The 21,729-nt window shown below is 47.4% G+C and overlaps 1 protein-coding gene across 1 annotated transcript; it reads right to left on the reverse strand.

Moving 5' to 3' along the window:
* Nucleotides 1-11,032: 11,032 nt before the first annotated feature.
* On the reverse strand, nucleotides 11,033-20,741 carry LACTBL1 (lactamase beta like 1). Its single transcript, XM_072609237.1, has 6 exons — nucleotides 18,234-20,741; nucleotides 17,414-17,523; nucleotides 16,846-17,006; nucleotides 15,271-15,500; nucleotides 13,795-13,900; nucleotides 11,033-13,389 (listed from the first exon to the last, which is right to left on the reverse strand). The coding sequence occupies exons 1-6, from the start codon at nucleotides 18,403-18,405 to the stop codon at nucleotides 12,405-12,407; spliced, it is 1,764 nt and encodes a 587-aa protein (XP_072465338.1). The 5' UTR covers nucleotides 18,406-20,741; the 3' UTR covers nucleotides 11,033-12,404.
* Between the last annotated feature and the right edge of the window lie 988 nt (nucleotides 20,742-21,729).

The raw sequence follows: 21,729 nt of genomic DNA on the forward strand, positions 1-21,729 counted from the left end.
CATCCTGACTCCAGTTATCAAAATATTTTTAAAAGTAAATTCACGGTCCCTTGGTTAGGAAACATGAGACTGAATAATCATAGGTTTAGAGTTGAAGGAGATCTTAGAGGCCATTGAGTCCAATCCTCTAATTTTGCAGAAGGAAACTGAAGGCCAGAGAGGCAAAGGGATTTTCCCAAAGTCATACAGCTAGTTAAGTGTCAGAGCTCAAATTCAATCCCAGATCTCCTTCCTCTCAAATCTAGTGCTTTTTTGAGTAGAGGGATTTAGGGGAAAGTCAGAGCCTATGTCAGTTCAATTCTACACGCCCTTACTCAATTCATCAATCAACAAACATTTCTTAAGCACCTACTGTGTGCCAGATGCTTGGGATACAAAACCAAAGATGATAGAATCCCTGTTCTCAGGGACCTTATATTCAGTTGTGACCACAGATACATCCACAGTGTACACAAATTAAGAGTACTTAATTTCAAGAGGGTGCTGATAAGGGGAAGGATGTGTAAAGGCCTTTCCAAGAAGAGGCCCCTGGGCTGTGCCTGGAAGAAAGCCTCTCCCACGCACCCCATCCCAGTCTTTACAGAGACTCCAGAATGTCCAGAGTGCACACATAAAGGATTAAGGACTAAGAACTTTGGGAGCCAGAGGGAGGGAGCAGAGAGAGGGCCAGGGACCTATTTCTAGGGAAAGATCAGAGCCCACTTGCAGATTCTTTAGTGGGATATCGGAAGGGAGCGGTTTCCCAGGCAGAAGAAAAGAGAGGCTTCCTTTTGGAAACCTGATATTGGACTTTGCCCTGGGTGTGTGCAGGGTGGAGGCTTGGGGCTTCAGAGGGGCCCTTTGACCTCAAAAGCCCACCCAGGAGGAACCTCTGGAGACCAACTGGCCACCGGGAAGACAAACGGCTCGATGGCCCCATTCTCAGTGACCTTGGGAAAGATACTGGCTCATCCAGAGGAGTTTGACCAGGATGGGGAAAGGATTGGAAACCAGATGATGCTAGGATCCATCAAAGGGAGATGGGGAAGAAAAGATGTGTGTGTGTGTGTGTGTGTGTGTGTGAGAGAGAGAGAGAGAGAGAGAGAGAGAGAGAGAGAGAGAGAGAGAGAGAGAGAGAGAGAGAGAGAGAGAGAGAGAGAGAGAGAGAAAGAGAGAGAGAGAGAGAGAGAAAGAGAGAGAGAGATGAAAAAGAGAGAGAGACAGGGTGGGGAGGGAGAAAGAGAAGAGGGAGAGAGGAAGAAAAGGGGGCAGAGAAAGAGAAGAAGAAAAGGGAGACTGAGAGAGAAAGGGAGACAGAGAGAGAAGGAAAGGGAAAAGAAAAATTGAGAGAGAGAGAGAGAACGTCTATTTTCTACCATTTGAAGCACCTTTATATGGAGGAGAGATGCGGTTTCTTCTGCCTGGCTCCAGAGGGCAGGAGAAATGGACACATAAAGAACCAGATTTCAAATTCCTGTAGGAAATTGCTTTGCAAATCTTCAAGAGTTATATAAATGTTAGTGTTTATTAGGAGTTAGAACTGGTCCCATTTCTAAAGCTCTTTAAGCAATTTCCTCACAAAATTGTGTGAAGGAAGTAGCCCAAGAATTATCAACCCTGTTTTACAGAGGAGCAAGCTGAGGCCCAGAGGGTAAAGTTGTTTGCCTGTAGTCCCTGAATAGGAAGATTTGGACTCAGGTCTCCGGAGTCCAAGAAGTAAGGGACATCTCTTTTGAAGACCATCTGCACTGTGTATCACTCATCCTGACCTGAGACTTTTGCTTTTGAGGCAGAAGGGAGGGTCAGAGGGTTATAGATCATTACATGGGTTTGGTTTTTTGTAGGTTTTCTTTTTTTTAATTGTTGAGGGAAAGTAAAAAGGAAAGACAAACCAAGGATAAGATTCCCTGTAAGCCTTCCTCTTAAAAAGAAAGAAAAAGAGAGAACAAAGACCAACATGAATCCCAGAAAATCAAGATAAAGTTACATGCTTAATTCACCATAACTTTAAAAAGAAAACTACACATAACGGAGGTTCACAGTTCCAAGGACAAGCCTCTCCTGTTTCAAAATGTTATCAATTAATAAACATTCATTAAATACCTATTATGTGCCAGGTCTTGTAATACGTTTACAGAAACATTTGTGGTATTTGGTATTTGGTAAGTTCAGAAGAAAAATAAATTAAGATGGAAGCAAAAGGTGAGGAGATATAATTGGAAAGCAAATGAGAGGTCATCTAGTTCAGAGTCTTTATTTTACAGGTAAGGAAACTGAGGCTCAGAATGAACAAGTAACTTTCCAAAAGTCCACAGCCCCCATGTCTAGGATTAGGGCACAAGGCAGAGACAGGAAGCTACTTGGACAAGAATGAAAAGTTGTTCAGTGAAAAGGCCCCCAAATCCAGAGACAGTAGCTTGGGGAGTGAGGCAGAGCCTGGACCAGAAAGGGCAGAGTCGATGCAACCTAAATGTCGTCCTTCCCCAGTGGGGAGGGCTGAAATGTCCTTGTTGCTAAAGCTGGCTGAGTCACCCCCATGTGGGAGAACCCAGAATCAGAGAGTCACAGTGAAAAGGGCCTGGTCTCCCCTGTTATTCTGTAAACTCCATGGGCACAGAGACTGTTTAATTCTTCAACTTGTGTCTATTTCCAAGAACAGCCTCCATAATAGGTGCTTAATAAATGCTTTGTTGGTTGAATAGTTTATTGATCGACCTTAGAGTATGGAATGTCAGAGCCGAGAGGGACCTTAGACATGATTTGTTCAAGCTCCTCATTTTATAAATAAGGAAACTGAAGCCCACAGAGGTTAAGTGATTTACCGAGGTCATACAGCTAACATGTAGCAGAGTTGGGATTCATCCTCAGGATTCCCATGGCCTGTGGGCAGCATTTGTCCCTACCCCTCACCCAAGGGTGGGGAATCTGCAGCCTTGAGGGCACAAGTGGCCTCAAGTGCAGCAGCTGCTGGGTCTCCACCTCTGCCCTGACCAGTAGAGTGCTCACATACAACCTCTCCCCAAATACTCCCCATTTGCTGTCTCTGGGGCCCCTTGCTCCCAGCGCTCCATTGAAATCTCAATTTTTCAGCACCATGCATCCATCCCTATTCCTGACACAAAGCTCATTCTCACAGGCTGGTGCTTTTCCATCCTGCTGAGGCCTTGGGGTTGCCATGGTAACCCCTTCCTGAAGGCCCTTGTGACCCCCCTTGCTTTTGATGCCCCTGTGCCAGCATCTCCCCCTCCTCTATTCCCGGGACTAGCTCCCTGGGGCCCTCATTCCCACAATGCTCTTCCTGTGACCCCAGCCCACACAATCCCCTCCAGACTCTTGTTCCCTGGGAGACCAGCTGTCCTCCCTGCCCTCTCGCTTCATCCCAGGAGTCAGCAGGCCTGAACCTCTCCTGCCACCATCCCAAGCCTTGGCCTGAGCTCTGCCCTGGTCCTTCCAGGTCAACATTTGGAACCAGAGAGGCAAGGAGGGACGTCGAGTCAGAAGGGGCTTCCTCCAATACCCCCCCCCCTCCCAGGCAAGGAGGCAGATGATTTATCTAAGGGTTACGCAGCTGCTTAGTGGCAGAGCAACCCAAGTCTCCTAGCTCCCCATCCAGGGCTTTTCCTTATGTTGAAATGGAAAATCAACCAGGGACAGGTTCCTGCATGGGAGTCAGAAGACCTGGGTTCTAATCCAGGCTCTCCCACTAAGCAGTCGTGTGACTTTGGACAAGTCACTTTCCTTCTGTGGCCTCAGTTTCTCCTCTATAAAATGAGGCTCTTGGCTAACATATATCTGGAAGGTCCCTTCTTACTCCCAAATCCTATGGTTCTCTCTGGGAAGTAAGGTCGCATGAGGACCTGGAGATTAGAACTGAAAGGAGAGCTCCTGACATCGGAACCAACTCATTTCCTATCTTCTTTGATGGGGTCAAAGGACTCCTCCAGGATTCCAGCAGGATATAGGAGAAAGAACTTTACAAGTAATCAAGCAACTATCATTTGTTAAGCACCTACTGTATGCAGGCCCTGTACTAGGTACTGGGCAAACAAACACAAAAGTGAAACAATCCTTGATCTCAAAGTGTTTATATTCTGTTGTGGGAAGAAGACATATGTATATGGAAGTATTCCTAAAAACAAATGCTTACAAAATAAATGCAAACGATTTTGAAGGGGAGGCCCTAGCAGGTGTGAAAGACATCATGTTAGAAGTGGTACTTGAAGGGAGTAGAGTATTGAAGAAATCTATGAGGTGAGGAGGGATGGCATTCCAGGTATGGGGACAGCCTGTGCAAAGGTAAGGAGATGGGAAATGAAACATCATGAAAGGCGCAGCCAGAAGTCCAGTTTGACTGAGCAGAGAGTTTGCAAAGGGGAGTCATGTATGAGGCTAGGAAAGTATGTTGGGACCAAGTGGTGACGGGCTTTCCTTCAGACTCCCTGTTACTTTCCTCTAAACTCAGAAGGGCAAGGATTGTTTTTATTTTCATCTTTGTATAACCTAGCACCTAGCATAATGGCAGCACATAGTAGGTACTTGATAATTGCTTGCTGACTGATTAGTTGACTCTAAACAAATGCCCACCTCTCAGTTTTCTCATCTACAAAATGGGGATAAATGACCATAGGAGATCTACTAAGCTTCCTTCTGATCTAGCCATCCCTGGGCACAGGGATGCAAAGTTGAGATTGGGGAGGGGCGAGAGGCAAATTTAAGGGTGAAGAGCTGTCCCAATGTGGGATGGACTACTTTGAGAGGTGGAGAGTTCCCCATCCTTGAAGATTCTCCAGTGGATACTGGATAACCACGAGTTGGGGATATTACAGTGAGGATTCCCTTTCAGGTATGGGTTGGACTAGATGGGCAGCTACATGGCGCCATAGTGCACAGAGTGCTGGGCTTGGGGTAAGAAAGATTCATTTTCCTGAGTTCAAATCTGGTTTCAGACACTTACTAGCTGTGTGACCCTGGGCAAGTCACTTAACCCTTAAATTTGCCTCTTAGCAATTTCAACCCATGACTTCTGGTTCTGCCCTCCAGCCGACAACACTCAACCGTCCCCAGGCTTCTCGTTCCTCATATGGCACGGAAGCTATGCCAGTCTCCCTCCTCTGGACATTCTCTGGCACATCAAGTTCCTTCAGAAAAGGCATGGCCAGGATGAACTTCCTTTCAGCCACTCCTCGTGGGGCCCAGAGTCACATGCAACCTTCACCATCCTGGCGGTTGGTCTTTCTCTCAATGTTCTCTAGCTTATCACCCTCCTTTAAAAATTGGGGCACCCGAACCAAATATGGTACTCAAGATGGCACATGCTTAGGAGAAAAAGACTCTCACCTCCTTAATCTTGCAAGCTAGGCCACTCCATGCAGCCCCAGATGACACTGTGAGCTTTCTCTGGCAATGATAAATATGCTCTTGACTCATACAGCATCTGCAGTTAACCAAAATCCCCAGATTTTTTTCAGACAAACCACTGTCTAACCACACTTCTTCCCCTTCTGTACATAAGAAGTTGATTTTTCGAACCCAAGTTCAGGAGTTTCCATTTATCTCTAAAAAATTTCACATTCATTCCTCACAATATTGGAGCATGTCAAGACCAAGAGTGTGCTGGAACCAGCTTAAATCGGCTCTCAAGAGTCAGTTATTAAATTTTCAATGTGACCATTTACACCTCAGAAATGGGCAAATGCTATAAATCAGGGCTTGATTTATTGTTATATTGATTACCTAGACTTAAGGAGGTGATGGAGAAAATGTTAATAATTCATTTTACATTGGAAAGCAGATCGTGCATAGATTCTCTTTTTCAGAGAGTTGATTGTTAAGCATTTGCTAGTACACCCTGGTCAAGATCTTTTCACATTGGGATTTCCAGTGTATTAACTCCCAGAACATGAAGTGACCAGGGCACAGAATAAATTCAGGAATAAGATCAGGAATGACAAATATACAGAAAAGTTAAGAAGTCCAAAGCAGTCCAGCTCAGGAGACATATTCTGCCTAATGTAGTAATCACTCAAATTTATAATCAACAAGTATTCTTTTAGTGCCTACCATGTGCCTGGCATTTCTCTAAGCTATTTTTAGAATAAAAATACTGACATTTAAATAGAGTTTTAAGGTTTTTTTCTGTATTGTAGTTCATTTGATCTTTACAACCACCATGTGAAGAAGGTGCTATTATGATCCATAGTTTACAGGTGAGGAAATAAGATGACATCCAAGATCCCACAATTAGAAAGGGCTGGGCTTTAAATCCAATGTCTCCTGGCTTCAAGGCTGGATGATGAGCTATCTCAGCAGGTGTTGAGTTCCCCGCCATGGAAGGTCTCCAAGCAGAGGCTGGCTCACCACTTGTATTGTAGAAGGGTTTCTGTATTGTAGAAGGGAATCTTTCCCTATATGGGTTGGACTAGGTGACCTGCTGAGCTCCCTTCCCACTCTCAAACTCTGAAATTCCATGTTGTTGTTCTCCCTCCATACCCAAGCCATACCTATCCCATACCCATCAGTCCTGGTTCTGCTCTCTGGGGATAAGCAGAGCAAGTCTAATCTGTCTTAGTTGAAAGGGCTTTGGATGTGGAATCTGGAGATCTGGATTCAAGACCTAGCTTTGTCAATACTAAGTCACTGAAACCAAGTCGATTTCCATCTCTGGAACTCAATTTCCTCATCTGTAAAATGGGATGATTAATCCTTTTAAAAAACTATATAAATGCTAGCTATGGGTAATCCTCCTACCCCTTAGCTCACAAGACTGTTATGAGGATAGAGCTTCACACACTGTAAAACATCATAGAAACATTCGATCCCTTTCCTGGATGACTTCGGGGTGGGGCCTCCCTCCACTGACAGCTGAGGTTCTTTACCTTTGCTTCATATAAGGGGAGCAAGGTGTTATGCTACACAAAGGACTGTACTTTCATTTGAAAAGATCAGGTCTATATCCCTTCTCTAACACCTGTTAACTGTGACCATAAGCTAGTCTCTTGATATGCCCCCAGACTCAGTTTCCCCATCTGTAGAATGAGAATAATAATACCTGATGTGCCTCCCTTACAGGGCTCTTGTGAGGTTAAGGTACAGAGGGCCATAATAGCTTTAAACCACACCAAGACTTTTGGGACATTTTGTTTACATGCCAGTTGTCATTAGGTCTTTCTGAAAAGCATGGAATCACAGATCAGGAAGGGGTCTCAGAAGGTACTCGATCCACTTAATGTCCTCATTTTAAAGGTGAGGAAACTGAGGACTAGAGAAGCTGATTGCCCAAGCTCACACAGGTTAAAGCTTCACCAAATGCTCTGGGGACCCCCCTGTGCTGCTTTTCAATATTCTGTGCTTCCCACAACCACCACTCTCCAGGCTAGGATAGACCTCATCCATCTGCCTCACCTTTATCTCCACACAGGACCGGCCCACCAGAGCTCTTCATCCCATTCTACCTGAATCTGACCTCGGTCCAGCCCAGCACCTTTTCCCAGAGAAATTGCCTCTTTCTCCCAGCCTAAATCAGAGCTCTAAGTGGGCCAGATTATCAAAGGGGCGCTCTCATTAGCTCACCACATCCTGCCCCAATGCCCGCTGGGTGGAGCTCAGGCTCCCCTACCCTGACCCCAGATTTCTCTAGGACTTAATCCTTCTAACCCCATCCTGCCCTCCTCTCTCTAGCCCTGTTTCACACTGTTCTCCCCCAGGGCAGGGAACTGCTTCCCCAGGGTAGAGAACTGCTTCCCCAGGGCAGGGAACCGCTTCCCCAGCCCACTTTGGCTTTCTTTGTTCTTAGCTTATTATGTTCCAGGGAAGCCTTGTGAGGCACAGCCTTTCATATGACTCACTTTAAGAGATGGAAAAGATTAATAATAAAAATAACAATGAACAACTATTACTTATAGTTAGGGCTGAGAGATGGTGCCACATGCACAAAGGGCCAAGCCTGGAGTCAGGAAGACCTGAGTCCAAATCTGGAAAAATACTTACTAACAATGTGACCCTGGGCAAGTCACTTAACTCTGTTTACCTCATTTCCCCATCTATAAAATGAACTGGAGAAGAAAATGGCAAACTTACTAGCTGTGTGGCCCTGGACAAGTCACTTAACTCTCTTTATCTCAGTTTCCCCATCTATAGAATGAATTGGAGAAGAAAATGACAAACTCATTAGTTATATGACCCTGAGCAAGTCACAACTCTGTTTACCTTAGTTTCCCCATCTGTAAAATGAGCTGGAGAAGGAAATGGCAAATCACTGCAGCATCTTTGCCAAGAAAACTCCAAATGGGGTCCCAAAGAGTTGGTCGTTCTACTCACCGTGGCAGGTCATCTAGTCCAACCCCTATGTGAGCTGGAATCCCTCTATAACATCACTAAATGTTTCCCTTCTGGGCTGCTCAAATATCTCCAGTGATGGGGAGCTCACTACCTCATGAGACAGCTCATTTGACTTTTGGACAACTTTCATTGTTAGGAAGTCCTTCCTTATATCAAACTGAAATCTGCCTCTCTCTGCATTGCTGCTAGTTCTCCCCTCTAAGTCCCCTTCCCACTCCAAATCCTTTTGATGTAGAATCTTGCTAGGTGTGTGGCATTAACCAAGTCATTTCCTCCTCTGAGTCTCAGTTTCCTCATCTGTCCAATGAAAGGGGTTGGACCAGATCACAGATTGAATGCTGGAAATGTCGTCACAGGGCATTTAGTCCACCCTCATCATTTTACATCCAGGGTAACTGAGTCACAGAGAGGTTGGGTGATTGTCCAAGGTCCCACAGCTTGGGATAGAGACTGGATTTGAGCCTAGAATCACGCTGCCTTCGCAAGGATCTTCACTAGCTCCAAATCCCAAGATCCCATGCTCCCATTCACTCATCCCTCGTGACTCAGACTTGAACCCAGCCTATTCCAGTAGGATTTGAGTACGGAGGAGGATTTCCTGGGCCAGCCCAGTCCTGAGTCTCCTCTGACTCCTCCACCTTGTTCTCTCTCCCCTCCCTTCCCCCCACACTTGAGCTGGGCTGCTCTAGGACCCAGGCTCCCTCCCTGGCTCAGCTGCCAATACCCCATTCCCCCCAGCACTGGAGCCCAGGGGAGCAGGACAGAAAAACTTCAAAGGGAGCCCTGCTGCCTCCCCTGTCCTCCTGTGCCTCATTACTGAGACACCCGAGGCAGCAGTCAGCTCCCCTTTGAAGTCTGCTCCCTGCCCAGCCTCCTCTCTCCCCCCATCCTGGACTCACACACGGATGGTCCCACACTCTCTCATACACATATCCACCCTCATGTGCAAATCCAGACACACAGGCCCTCATACATAAACATGTACGTTTCATGCCCATCCACGCACATAAACAAACATGTATCTGCACATGCTAATCTACAGCTGTGAGGCTCTTCATTCCTGCCCCCCATGGCATCTGGGTCTTTTCCCAGGCTGCTCCCCCTCCTCACTTCCCTCAAGTATCACCTTTTGTAGGAGGACCCCCACCCACAGCTGCTACCTTTCTCTGAGCTCACCTCCTGTTTACCCTGTCTACACGTTCTATGTAAACAGTCTTTTGACTCTTGTCTCCCCCATTAGACTTTGAGCTGCTGGGAAGCAAGGACTGTCTTCTGCCTTTCTTTGTATCTTCAGTGTTTAGAACAGTATCTGGAACACAGTAGGTGCTTAATAAATGTGTGTTGACTAACAAAATATGTAAAAATAGTCCTGGCTGCCAATATTCGGCTATCCCTGAATCCACTAGAAATGTATTTTTCTAAACAAGCGTAGTTCAAATATACACACAACGTATACATCGGGCAATTTATACCCTTACATAAATACAAACTCATATAGAGATATATACAAGCATAATGCATATCAGAGACTCTTGCACATACTCATAGAAGCACACACACACACCAGCAGCAAGAGAAAAGGTCTCTGAAGAGGCTCTGCTGTGGTTTGGTTGGTCCTTCCTTCTCAAAGAGGACCAGTGACACCATGGGGTGATGTCCTGAGAGTGAATTGGATTTAAGTGAGGCAGCCTCACCTTCTCCTCCAGAGTCCAGTGTTCAGGACTAGAGTCCAGACATCTAGTGATGGCCCAGTGGAAAGCTCTGCTAGTCAGGCTGATACCCTTAGGAGAACCAGCCAGAGAGGAAGTTTTCAAAGGAAATAGTGAGCTGTGCTCATGGGTACAGAAGAGGGTTGTTGGGGGACAAGTAACCTTTGAGTCATCTAGAATGACCTTCAGACCTTCTCCCGGGGTCTCCAGCACTCCCAGACACATGCCAGCTGAGTCATGTGACTCACAGGGCCTGGCTTCCCGGCCCAGAAGTAACAGCTGGGCATGGCTGGAGAGACCCCCAGACATCGTCCACTTTTGAGAATGAGGGACAAGATCTGATGACTGGAGGGGCCCCTTGGCCCCTGTCTCAGTTTGAGGACATCAGGTGGCCATGGTTAACAGTATTTCTCACATTCCTCCACCACAAACACTGTCGATGGAGGAACCCCAGCTCCCAGCCCCATGCTCTGCAAAGATAGTGTCCTTCCCAGAACTCAAGAGGGGATGAGCATCGGTGAGCACATGCGGGTATTAACACACTGGTACCTTCGATGATGCCCTTGAATCCAGGGTAGGAGCTATTCAAGCTTGTCCCAGGGCCCAGAAAGGAGTTTCCCAAACACTTCCCAAGTGTCCCAGTAACATCAGGATTAGGCAGAGGTCAAATATCTGATTCTTTTCAGTTTTACTTACTTGTATGATCTTGGGCAAATCACTTCCCTTCTCCAGACCTCAATTTTCTCCTCTGTACCATGGGGATAATAAAGCCTCTTCTTTCTCTTTCATGGCATTATTAGCCTGCTGTGAATCCTGAAGCATTATAAAAATGTGAGCACTTACTAGCCCAAGCAAAGAGACAGAAAAGGCCCCTTTATTTCCTGTCCCATCTGACCTAAGGGAAGCCAGGTAGCAAAGTGGATAGAGCTCCAGGCCTGGAGTCAGGAAGACTCATTTTCCTGAGCTCAAATCCAGCTTCAGATTCTTCCTAGCTGTGTGACCCTGGGCAAGTCACTTAACTCTGTTTGCCTCAGTTTCCTCATCTGTAAAATGAACTGGAAAAGGAAATGGCAAACCACTCCAGGATCTTTGCAAGAAAACCTTAAATGGGGTCACTAAGAATCAGGTACAAATGAAAAACAACTGAAAATGACCTAAAGTTCCAAGTGCTATTTTGACACTCCCCTCGATCAAGTAGTAGCATGGTACCTGTTCTTGGGTAGTCTCTCTCCTCTCTCTCTCTCTCTCTCTCTCTCTCTCTCTCTCTCTCTCTCTCTCTCTCTCTCTCTCTCTCTCTCTCTCTCTCTCACCACTCTGCCTGTATAGAACCCAACGAGCCTGGGTCATTTCACAATCTTTTTATTCTTTCCAAAGTTCAAGTTCTAAGTCCCTTCTGACTGGCTGACAGTGCCCTCCCAGGAAGTAGCCCTAGAGATATAAATTCATACTAAGGTATAAAGGACTGACTTCGGAGCCTTTCATGAGAAAGGGTTAGTTTGGGCAGGAAATGGGGAAGAGAGCACTAGGCTCCTGAAGCAGAGAGAGGGAAGCTGAGGAAGGGGAGGGGAAAAGACTGGAACCTTCTGGCACACAGTAGGAGCTTATTAAATGTTTACTGAGTGACTTCCCAGATCTGATGGAAGGATGTAGGATTCTGGAAAGGGCTTGGTGAATAAGGTCTAGCTGCTTCGTGTCACATAGGACCCACACAGGGAGAGTAGGAGTGCGGCAATGGCCCAGAGGCAGGCACCTGCTAAAAATGAATAAAGGGGGTTTCCAAAGGCTTAGCATAATTTTAAACTACAGTATTAAATTTTTGGAGACCCTGTAGAGCAAAAGCATTTGCTCTATGGGGCAATGCTGTCACCTGGTGGACAGATCTGGTAATAACCTTGCTATGGGGTGGCCATCCATAGAGAATCACAGACCATTAGAAGGATTGTCAGAATATAGAAAGTGCCAGCTGGAAGGGAGCGCTGGTCAACTGGGGCAGTAGAAATGGCACTCAGTTTTGGAGTCCAAGCTACTTCTCCTTGCATAATATCGGACAAATCACCTAATTCCTCCAGGCCTCAGTTTCCACATATGTAAAATCCACACTGTCTAAGGTCCCCTTTCTGCTCTAAATCTGATCTGAGAGCACAGAATGCTAGAGCCAAAAGAGACCTTGGGAAGCATCTAGATAAGGAAACTGAGCCCCAGAGAGGTAACAGAATCTATCCAAAGTCAGTGAGTGTCGCAGCTGGAATTCAAGCCCAAGCCTCTCCTTGCCTGCCATTCCATATTGCAAAGCTCAAGCCCTCCCTCCCAACTCTGACATTCCCTGATTCCGTCACACCAGTGGAGACCAAGGAGGTCAGAGGTGAGGGTGGAGTGAGGTCACACTGAAGCATTGAAGACAGGTTTCTGGGCCATTCGAAGGACTTTGTAAGTGTTCAAACCAGGAGCATCAAAGCCTGGGGAGAGTCCCCTCTGGTCAAAGGGATAAAAGTTGAGGAGCTGGCCATGCTGAGTCTCCAAGGGAAGCCAGGCTGCCCCCAGGGGCAGGACACAGGGGAACTCTTTGTCCACAACCACCTGGAAGACGCGGCCCTGCAGGTGATGCAGCTTCAGGGTCCGGAACTTGGCTGGGATCAGCTTCTCCACTTGGGGTCCAAACTGCCGCATGCAAAGCTCCCCAGAGGACCCAAGGAGGATCTCATAGAAGGTAAAGTTGGCATAGGTGTAGAAGCCCAAGAAAGGGCGTGGGCTAGGTGGAGGCACTAGCCTCCCCTCGACCTCCCGGAAAGCTGTCTCCATGGCAGGGATGAGGACGTCATAGACTTGGGTCACCAGGTCCAGCCCTGGTGGACGGGGCCCTGCCATGAGCACGATGAAGCTGAGCTTTAGCTGAGGAACCAGGGAGAAGGTAGCAGCATAGCCATCCAGGTCACCATCCTTCCGCACGATGCTATACCCCCGCTGGGTGTGGAACTCCCATGGTGTGCCTGTCTGGTTGGCAAAGTAGGACCCAGGACAGGTGAGGAGAGGGGTCAGCATGGTCTTAAGTGTGTCCGGTGCCAAGAGACTCTGGGGGGCACTTCCAAGGAGCACCATTGCCAGTTTGGCCAAGTCAGCAGGTGTGGAGTACATCTGGCCAGAGGGGCGATACCAGCCAAGGTCATAGAGTGGGGCTGGGTGTCCGCTGCCATAGAAACCTGCAGCCATCCGAGCCTGCACCCAGGGCACCAAGTCAAAGCCTGTGTCCTCCATTCCCAGCCGATCCAGGATGTTCTCAGACACCCACTGCTGGTAGTCCCTATTGTCTGTGTGCCTGGCCAACACGTGGGCCAGCAGGGAGAAGGCTAAGGTACTGTAATGACACCTGGAACAAGAACAAAGACCTGTAATGTGGGCACATGGGTCCAGATACTTGGATGTGGCCTGGCTACGGGACATCACTCTGGAATCTCAGTCTCCTCGAATGTAAAATGAGGCATTTGGATTATGTGGTCTCTTAGGGCCTTCCCAGCTCTGACACTCTGGGTTCTAAGGGCCCTCCCAGCTCTGACATCCTGTGTTCTAAGGACCCTCCCAGCTCTGACATCCTGTGTTCTAAGGGACCTCTCAATTCTGACATTCTATGTTCTAAGAGCCCTTCTTATTCTAACATTTTATGCTTTTCTCAGACAGAATTCCTCCAGGGACCTGAGAAGGACCCCAGCAGTTTCCTTGGCCCTGTTAGGCATAGCCCTCTCCCAGAACAGGAACCTGAGAGGTTTCCCCCAACCTGGTTCCGGGATCAGCCACCAGGACATCATCTTTCAGGAGAGCCAGGGCATCCTCGGTGCTTCCCCGCCACAGCAGAGTGGTTGAGCGGAGTCTTCTGGGTAGCCCTGTAAAGGAAGTGAAGGAAGAGAGAGCCCCTGACCCAGTTGGGCATGGTTGGAGTAGGGCAGGTTAAGCAAAGGGCTAAGAGTGAGGACAACTAGTCCCCAGTCCCACTACAGGGGTGCCAGGGATCTCCTCAGCAAGAACGTATATAAAGATGTGGGAAATAGAACATGGTCCATAAACACCTCTGTTATTGTTGAGCCATTTCAGTCCTCTCTGACTCTGTGACCCCATTTGGGGTTTTCTTGGCTGAGATACTAGAGTGGTTTGCCATTTCCTTCTCCAGCTCATTTTACAGATGAGGAAACTGAGGCAACCAAAGTTAAGTGACTTGCCCAAGGTCACACAGATAGGAAGTATCTGAGGCTGGATTTGAACTCAGGTCTTCCTGACTCCAAATCTGGCACCCGTGCCACCTTGCTACCCCTACACTGGCTCTCAAGCTGGAAGGGACCTCAGAGGTCATCTTACAGATGGAGAAACTGAGACCCAAAGAGACTGGTGACTAATCAAGGGTCCCACAGAGAGTGAAGCGGAGGCAAAATTCAAACCCAGGTCCAAACCCAGAACTCTCTCTTCACTGCACCATGTTTCATGGAGAAGATGTTCTTGAGCTAAGCCTTTTAAAAAAGGATAAATAAGATTTCAAAAGAGGAAGATTAGGAGGAGGGAAATAAAGAGTGAAGAATATATTCCAGGCACAAGGGATAGCATGAGTAAAAAGAAGGGGATGGGTTCCCAGGACTGAATTTTCTGTATAAAATTCCCAATTTTCTTTATTTCTGCACTCATTAATGACCCCAACAACCTGCATTTATCAGCTTCATATTTTTCAAAGCACTTTCACATCCTTTAATTTCTTCATTCAATCTTCACAATTACTCTGAAATAGGAATGGAGAACTTGTGGCCTCAAGGCTGCATGGTGACCCTCTAGGTCCTCAAGTGTGGCCGGCTACACTTGAGGACCTAGAGGGTCACATGTGGCCTTGAGGCCGCAAGTTCTCCACCCCTATGAGGTTGGAGAAGAGGAAAATAAACAATTATTAATCACCCACTATTACTAAGAGCTTTGTAAATGTTTCCTCATTTGATCCTCACAACATCCCTAGGAGGTAGGTGCTATTATTATCTTCATTTTACAGTTGAGGAAACTGAGGCAGGCAGAAAGTAAGTGACTTGAGCAGGGTCACACAGTGGTAGGTGTCTGAGGCTGGATTTGACCTGAGGTCTTCCTGACTCCGGGGACAGTGCTCCATTCACTGGGTCACCTAGCTTGGTAGTTTCGTTTTAAGGTGTTCCCATTCCAATACTGTCCATCACTGAGTTTCCACAATCATCTCCCTATTTATGGGTACAGGAGATCTTCTCACCTGAAAGCTGACTAGCCATTCTTCGGAGAGTTACTGTCGTAGGTGGGGCCCCCTTCTCCAGCCCGTCCATCGGGCCTCCCCAGACAGGGCGGAATCCTGCTCCAAGTGGGTTTTTGATTCTGAAGCCTTGGGCATAGCGCTCCAGGGGGTCATCGAGGGATTTCACAATGCCTTCCTCCCACAGGCGGTACAGCATGATGGTGGGGAAGATCTTGGAGATGCTGGCAATCCTGTCCAAAGGCAGCACCATTATCCCCCACAGCTCCCTCTCCCATCCTACCCACCAGAGACCCAGGGTGGGCTTGAAATGGTTGGAGGATCAGGTAAGAAAACTAAGGTTGTTTAACCTGGCAAAGAAGACACTGGGAGGCAAGACAGCAGGGACAGAGAAAGAAGGAGTTCTGTGTCTGTATTTGAGGAGCTGTTGTGGGTTCCAGGGATTACTACTGGTCTTTCTGGTCCAGAGGGTAGAACCAGGAGAAATGGGTGGATGTTCCAGAGTGAAAATTACAACTGTATGTAAGAAAGAACTTTCTAACTGTGTGAGCTCTCCAGCCTTTGAATGGGCTGTTTTGTAAGATACAGAGCCAGAGGTGTAGGAGGGATTATGGTGGTCTCTAAGGGCCCTCCCTTAGATACTGTGTTCTAAGGTCCATTCTACCTCTGGCATTTTATGTCCTGGGTCTCTTCCAGTTTTAAGGTTCTATGTTCTAAGGACTAATCCAGCTCATACACTGTATGGTCTAAAGCCACTTTCATCTCCAACATTCTATGTTCTAAGGACCCTTCCAGTCCATATATTGTGTTCTTGAGTTACTTTCATCTCCACCATTCTATGTTTTAAAATTCTATGTTCTAAGGCATCTTCCAGCTCTAGCTTTCTTTACTCTTGCACTGTGTTCTAATCTCAATTTCCTCTCTAATATTTTGTGGCTATAACTTGATGCTGACTTTGAAAGTTATCAGATTATCACAGCACTTAGGAATTAGGGTTCCCTGGTTCTAGAGAAAGTATGGCTGTAAGGGGGAGATACTAACTGCTGTCAGCTCTCTGAAGGTCTGGTATACAGAGGAACTGGTTCTGTGTTCTTTCCACCTCATCACACGTTTTCCAGGTATAGGCTAAAATGGCAAGATTAATGACTCAAGCCAAACCTCATGTGCTGATGGGAAAAACATTATATTGGGAGCCAGACGATCAAATTCAAATCCTGACTCGGCCACTTAGTATGACCTTAGGAAAGTCATTTAACTTCTCTGGGCCTCAGTTTCCTCATCTGTAAAGTGATGAAGGTGGACTCTTCTAGCCCTGGATCTATGATGCTAAGTTATGTCTCCTGTCCAGACCCCAGTTTCCTCATTTATAAAATGAGAAGACCAGACCAGACGGATTCTAAGGTGAGTCTGAACATTCGATGATCTTATGGTAGGGAAGCCTGTCTCATTTCAGAGGTTTGTGGCTGAGACTCAAGGCCTGCTGCCAACACTTCATTCTCTCCCTGCCAGGGTCCCCTGTTTCCTATTCCCCACCCTTCCGCACACTCAGCACAGGGCCCCAAAGCCTGATCAGCTTACCGGTAGATGGTATATTGGCTGGGAGGCCCTGAGGCCCTGTTGGAACCATTCCTCCAGCCAAAGTTCCCAGTCCACAGCACAGTGTCATTGTAGACGACCACAGCAGATATGGCTGTGAGGCCTGGGGCAGTGGGCATTGTTTGTCGCAGAATCTTATCCACCTTGTGGGGAGCAGAGAGGCAGCCTTAGAGGAGGAGCTGAATTCCCATATGCCACTGCTTGGTCCAGCACATAGTCCCCTATCCCTGGAATACTTCCCTCCCATGTGGGGCCCCTCTACTCTCAGCTCCAGCATCCCCCCATTGCGCATACTGTTCCCCTGAATTTCTTGTTTTTCTGTCTCCATACCAAACTCCCACTCCATCTTCCAGAAGTGACAGAAAGCCCAACAGAATCCTCGTTTGTAACAAAAAAGTAATAGAGATTGGCCATATCTGCCCATGTATGTCTCATCCTGCTCCCATAGGCCCTCACCTCTCTAGTGCACTTTATCATTTGGGTTCTGCCATGTTTCAGCCCTTTCTGTTTTTGTGGCCACTGTATATTGCTCCCCCTGGTTTATACTGACCTTCTCCAGGGCCTCCTTCAACACGGGGAGGGGATGCTCTAGGGGCACAGGTTCTGGATAACGGGGACACATCCTCACAGTTTCTGAGATCACTTCTATGACAGAGGAACCTGCAGAGAATAATAACAAATACGGTGCCATCCAGTTCCCAAAGGATTTTCCTCCCAGCAACACTACAAAGTAGGTGGTGTGAGTACCATGATCTCCATTTTACAGAAGAAAAGCCTGGGTCCCAGAGTGACTGGCTCAAAGTCACATAGCTAGTAAGAAACAGAGACAAGAACATGCAGGTCTCCTGATTCCCCGTATCAGACCCTTCCATTGTACTCCACTGCTTCAACAGTGAATGAGGTCGTTCACTGGGCAGGCCAGAGGGCAAGCTCCCCCCTAGTCCATCCCCTCCCCATCAGCGACCTGCCTTCAAGCAGTAGTCGCCTGAGACCCAAGGGTCTCTGCTCCACCTGCCACCCTCCCCCAAGTGAAAGGAGGATTCATTTTGTGCCCAAAGTACAAAAATTGCTAAAAATGCATCTGGGAATATAGGATTATAGAGATTTCTATCTGGATTGAATCTTTGACATCCTTTAGTCCAGACCCCTCATTTTACAGATCAGGAAACTGAGGTCCAAAGAACAACTTGCTCAAGTTCTCATAACAAATACCTGAGTCAGAATTTGAACTCAGTACCTCTGACCCCCCAAATCCAGGGTGATTTCCTCTCCACTCTCTGCAAATGGAGGGGTAGGGAGGTGGGAACAATGATCCTGGAACTCTAAGGTATGACAAAAGAACCGATGGGCAGGTTCCCTCACTCACTTACCGAGCTCTGCCTTCCGGAGGTGATACTGCCATAGAAAACAGCCGGTCATTGCCACCGACAGGAGGAAGAAGAAGCCGGCCAGTGCGGGAGCCCACTTTCCCTTCACCTTGGGCAGTGTCAGCCCTGGACATACCTGCAGCACACATACACACACACACACACACACACACATACACACACACACACACACACACAAAATACAGGTGGTAGAAGTCCTAGAAAGGAAACCTGAGACACCCAGGGGTGAATAGGACACTCCTTAGAGGCAGATCCAAACCCTTTGTTTTACAGATGGAGAAACTGAGACACAGAGAAGGCATCTAACTTACCAAGGTCACACAGCAAGGCCATGATGGAGAGAGGGCAGGCAGCTAAGTCTTCTGAGACTTCCAGTCTAGTGCTCTTTTAACTACCTCCCTGTGTCTTTAGCCTTAAGCTCCTTCTGATTCCCTTTACCTGTCTTGCCTTGAGTGTCTCCAGCTCCCTTAGCACCTAAGACCTCCCCTGTTATGCTTACACTTCTAGAGTGAAACCCATATGGCCCCAGTTAGTGAGAAAAGGGAGTGGGGCATTGTAGGGAACATTCTTGGGAGTAAGCACCAGGGGCATTATCCCTTGGGATGAGAGCCCAGATGCCATGGATTTGTCTATTGCCCTAATGGCTCATGAGAGTGAACTGGAAAACAACCAGAATGATTTAGAATCATAGAGGGATAGAATGTCAGTGCTGGGAGGCCTTTTAGAACACAGGATGTCAGAGCTGAGAAGAGACCCTGGAGGTCAATGAATTCAATATTACCCTATCCCCATGGTACAGATAAGTCAATTTAATTCCTTAGAGGTGACCTGCCTTGCCCAGAGTCATGTTGCCAGTTCAGAGCAAAGTATAGAACCCAAATATGTTGATTTCTACTGCCAAGTTCCTTCTACCTCCGTCACAATGAGTCTTCTCCCAACTTCTGGATGGCTGGGGTACAGTACACATGGAGCGGCATACACACTGCCTGCCCTACCTCTAACCTTACTCTCGAGACACTGAAAGACCGTAAGACTGAGTAGGACCTGTAAGGGAGAAGAACAACAGCCTAAACCTTGCCCCATCACCTGCCTGGAACTGATCAAGCTGACTCAAGGGAGGCTGCCCCAGACCAGCTAGGCCACATCTCTTCCCCTGGGATCCCACAGCCCAGAGCCACTACATAAAAAGAGGCATTGTTGTGTACTAGACACTGGTCAGGGCTGACATAGAAACTCAGTGGAGGAGGAAGAGGATGAGGGGGAGAAAGAGGAGAGGGAGGAGGAAGGGGAGCATGATGCTGGCAGGAGTAGGTCACCCCAGATCAATCAGCCTTTATGTCCTGCCAAGGATCACCCTCATCTCCGGCCCTCAGTTGATCCCTGGCAGCAGGCTCTAACCCCAGGATTTGTTCCCATAATCTCTCTCTTGAGGGAATGGGTCTTTATCTCTAATCTGCCAGCTGCATCGACTCTAGCCTCTAGCCTAGTTTCCTCTTAGGAATGCAAAAGAGGGAAGTGATTTCCAGACTCTGGGAGTCCTTTCTCTCCCTTCTCAATTGTGGCTCTGCACTTAAGGGACCAATCAGACCTTCCTAGGCTTAGTGTGACATCCCCCACCCTCCCCATTCTGTTGTCAAACTCTGCAAACCCCATACCTCTTCCGTCAAGAAGACTCCCAGAAAGTAAGTATAGTCCTTTGTCTGCCAACTTCTATCTAACCTGAGGAGTAGGTACTGAGTGAACAGATTATCTCTAAGGTCCCTCCTAGCCCTAGCATTCTTTGCTCCAAGGACCCTCCCAGCTCTGACATTCTGTTATCTTAGGGCCCTTCTAACTGACATCCTATGTCCTAAGGTCCCTCCCAGCTCTGACATTTCTGGGTTCTAAGTCCCTTCTCAGTTCTGTGTGAAAGTGGGAACTGAATTTTATTTCTGGAAAGGAGCTTAGAATGCATCCCAATTCTACTACTAACTACTTGGAAGGTAGTGGTAGAAACTGTGGCGGGCTTAGGGGTTGGAGTGAGACTTCCTTCAAATGAGCTCCTTACCTGGGGCTTCAACCCAGCCATGGATTCAAAGAAGGCTCTTCGTCCTTACAGGGGCTCAGTACCACAATCTAGGACACCCTGCGAGCAGAGAAACTGAGTCAGGAAACGAGAGGGACCTAAGTGTTTGAAGGAGGTGACAATAATAAAGAAATGAAGGAGCCTAAGGGGGTGGAGGAGAAAGGCAGAGAATGATGTTGGCTCAGGGGATGGAGGGCAGGGACAGGGCAGAGAGGGAGACTCAGCAGGAGAGAGCTAAGGAGGAAGCCAGGATCCAAACTGAGGAGGATGGACCATGCATGGAGGACTGATAGAGTCTAATAGAATGGAGAATAAGGACAGAGAAAGGAAAAGACAAAATGAGCTCCCATATTTCTGTTCCATATTAGCCCTTAGGATTAGGGAAAACTCTCAGAAATCTTCTCGACTAACTTAATCCCCGTAACTTCCCCCCATTTTCCAGCCCCTTCCCCGATCCCCAGGAGACCCTTAAAATCAGTCCTTCTCCCAACTTTAAGGTCAAAGCCCAGGTAGCCCCCAAAATCCAAATGGAAATTCACCTATTCCCAAAAGGAGTCCAGAGGTGGATGAAAAGGCAGTTACAGCTGGCACAGGGCTCCCACTAGGTCGGAGTCTTCACCCCCATGTTCTTTTTCTTCTGGAAACCCAAACCACTTTACCACCCTGTGGCCCCTAGCACCAGTCCTCTGCTAGGGACTGAAACGACTTTCCAAGGCATTCATCCATCTGGCTACCCAGGTGTCCAATCCCTGCTGGGAAGATTAGTCCTGATATGAGGGTGAGGGCGGAGAGGAGTGAGGAACATCTGTCCAGGGCAGTGCCAATGGGAGCACAGAGCTTGACAGGGGGTGGGGGTAGGGCAAGGCAAGAACACTGCTCAGTAATCTCTCTTAGATTAGGAATGAAAGGATCCAGGAGCTCTGGTGTGTTGCTCTGGTCTCTGATTCCAGGCAGTATTACATAATGGAAAGGGTCCTAGATTTGCCATTAAAAGACACGGTTTTGCATGACAAAACAGGAAGATGATAAATGTTGGAGAAGATGTAAGAGAGTTGGAACGCTAATTCGTTGTTGGTAGAGCTGAGAACTGATCCAATCATTCTGGAGAGCAATTTGGAACTATATCCAAAAGGCTACAAAAATGTGCATACCCTTTGACAATACCACTTCTAGGGTTATATCCCAAAGAGATCATAAAAATGGGATAAGGACTCACATGTACAAAAATATTTATAGTAACTCTTATTTGGTGGCCAAGAACTGGAAATCAAGGGGATACCCATTCATTGGGGAATGGCTGAACAAGTTGTGGTATATGAATGTAATGGAATACTATTGCGCTATAAGAAATGATGAATAGGCAGACTTCAAAAAACCTGGAAAGACTTCCATGAACTGATGCTGAGTGAAATG

The sequence above is a fragment of the Notamacropus eugenii genome, chromosome 5 (assembly GCF_028372415.1).
Source record: "Notamacropus eugenii isolate mMacEug1 chromosome 5, mMacEug1.pri_v2, whole genome shotgun sequence".
Lineage (NCBI taxonomy): Eukaryota > Metazoa > Chordata > Mammalia > Diprotodontia > Macropodidae > Notamacropus > Notamacropus eugenii.

Excerpts from the sequence above, each read along its gene's own strand:
- LACTBL1 (XM_072609237.1), bottom strand. The coding sequence starts at position 18,405 with ATGTGTGTGTGTGTGTGTGTGTGTGTATGTGTGCTGCAGGTATGTCCA. Across the intron at positions 17,524-18,233 it reads CCTCCGGAAGGCAGAGCTCG|GTTCCTCTGTCATAGAAGTG; the intron begins GTAAGTGAGTGA and ends TATTCTCTGCAG. Across the intron at positions 13,901-15,270 it reads AATGGCTAGTCAGCTTTCAG|GGCTACCCAGAAGACTCCGC; the intron begins GTGAGAAGATCT and ends CTTCCTTTACAG.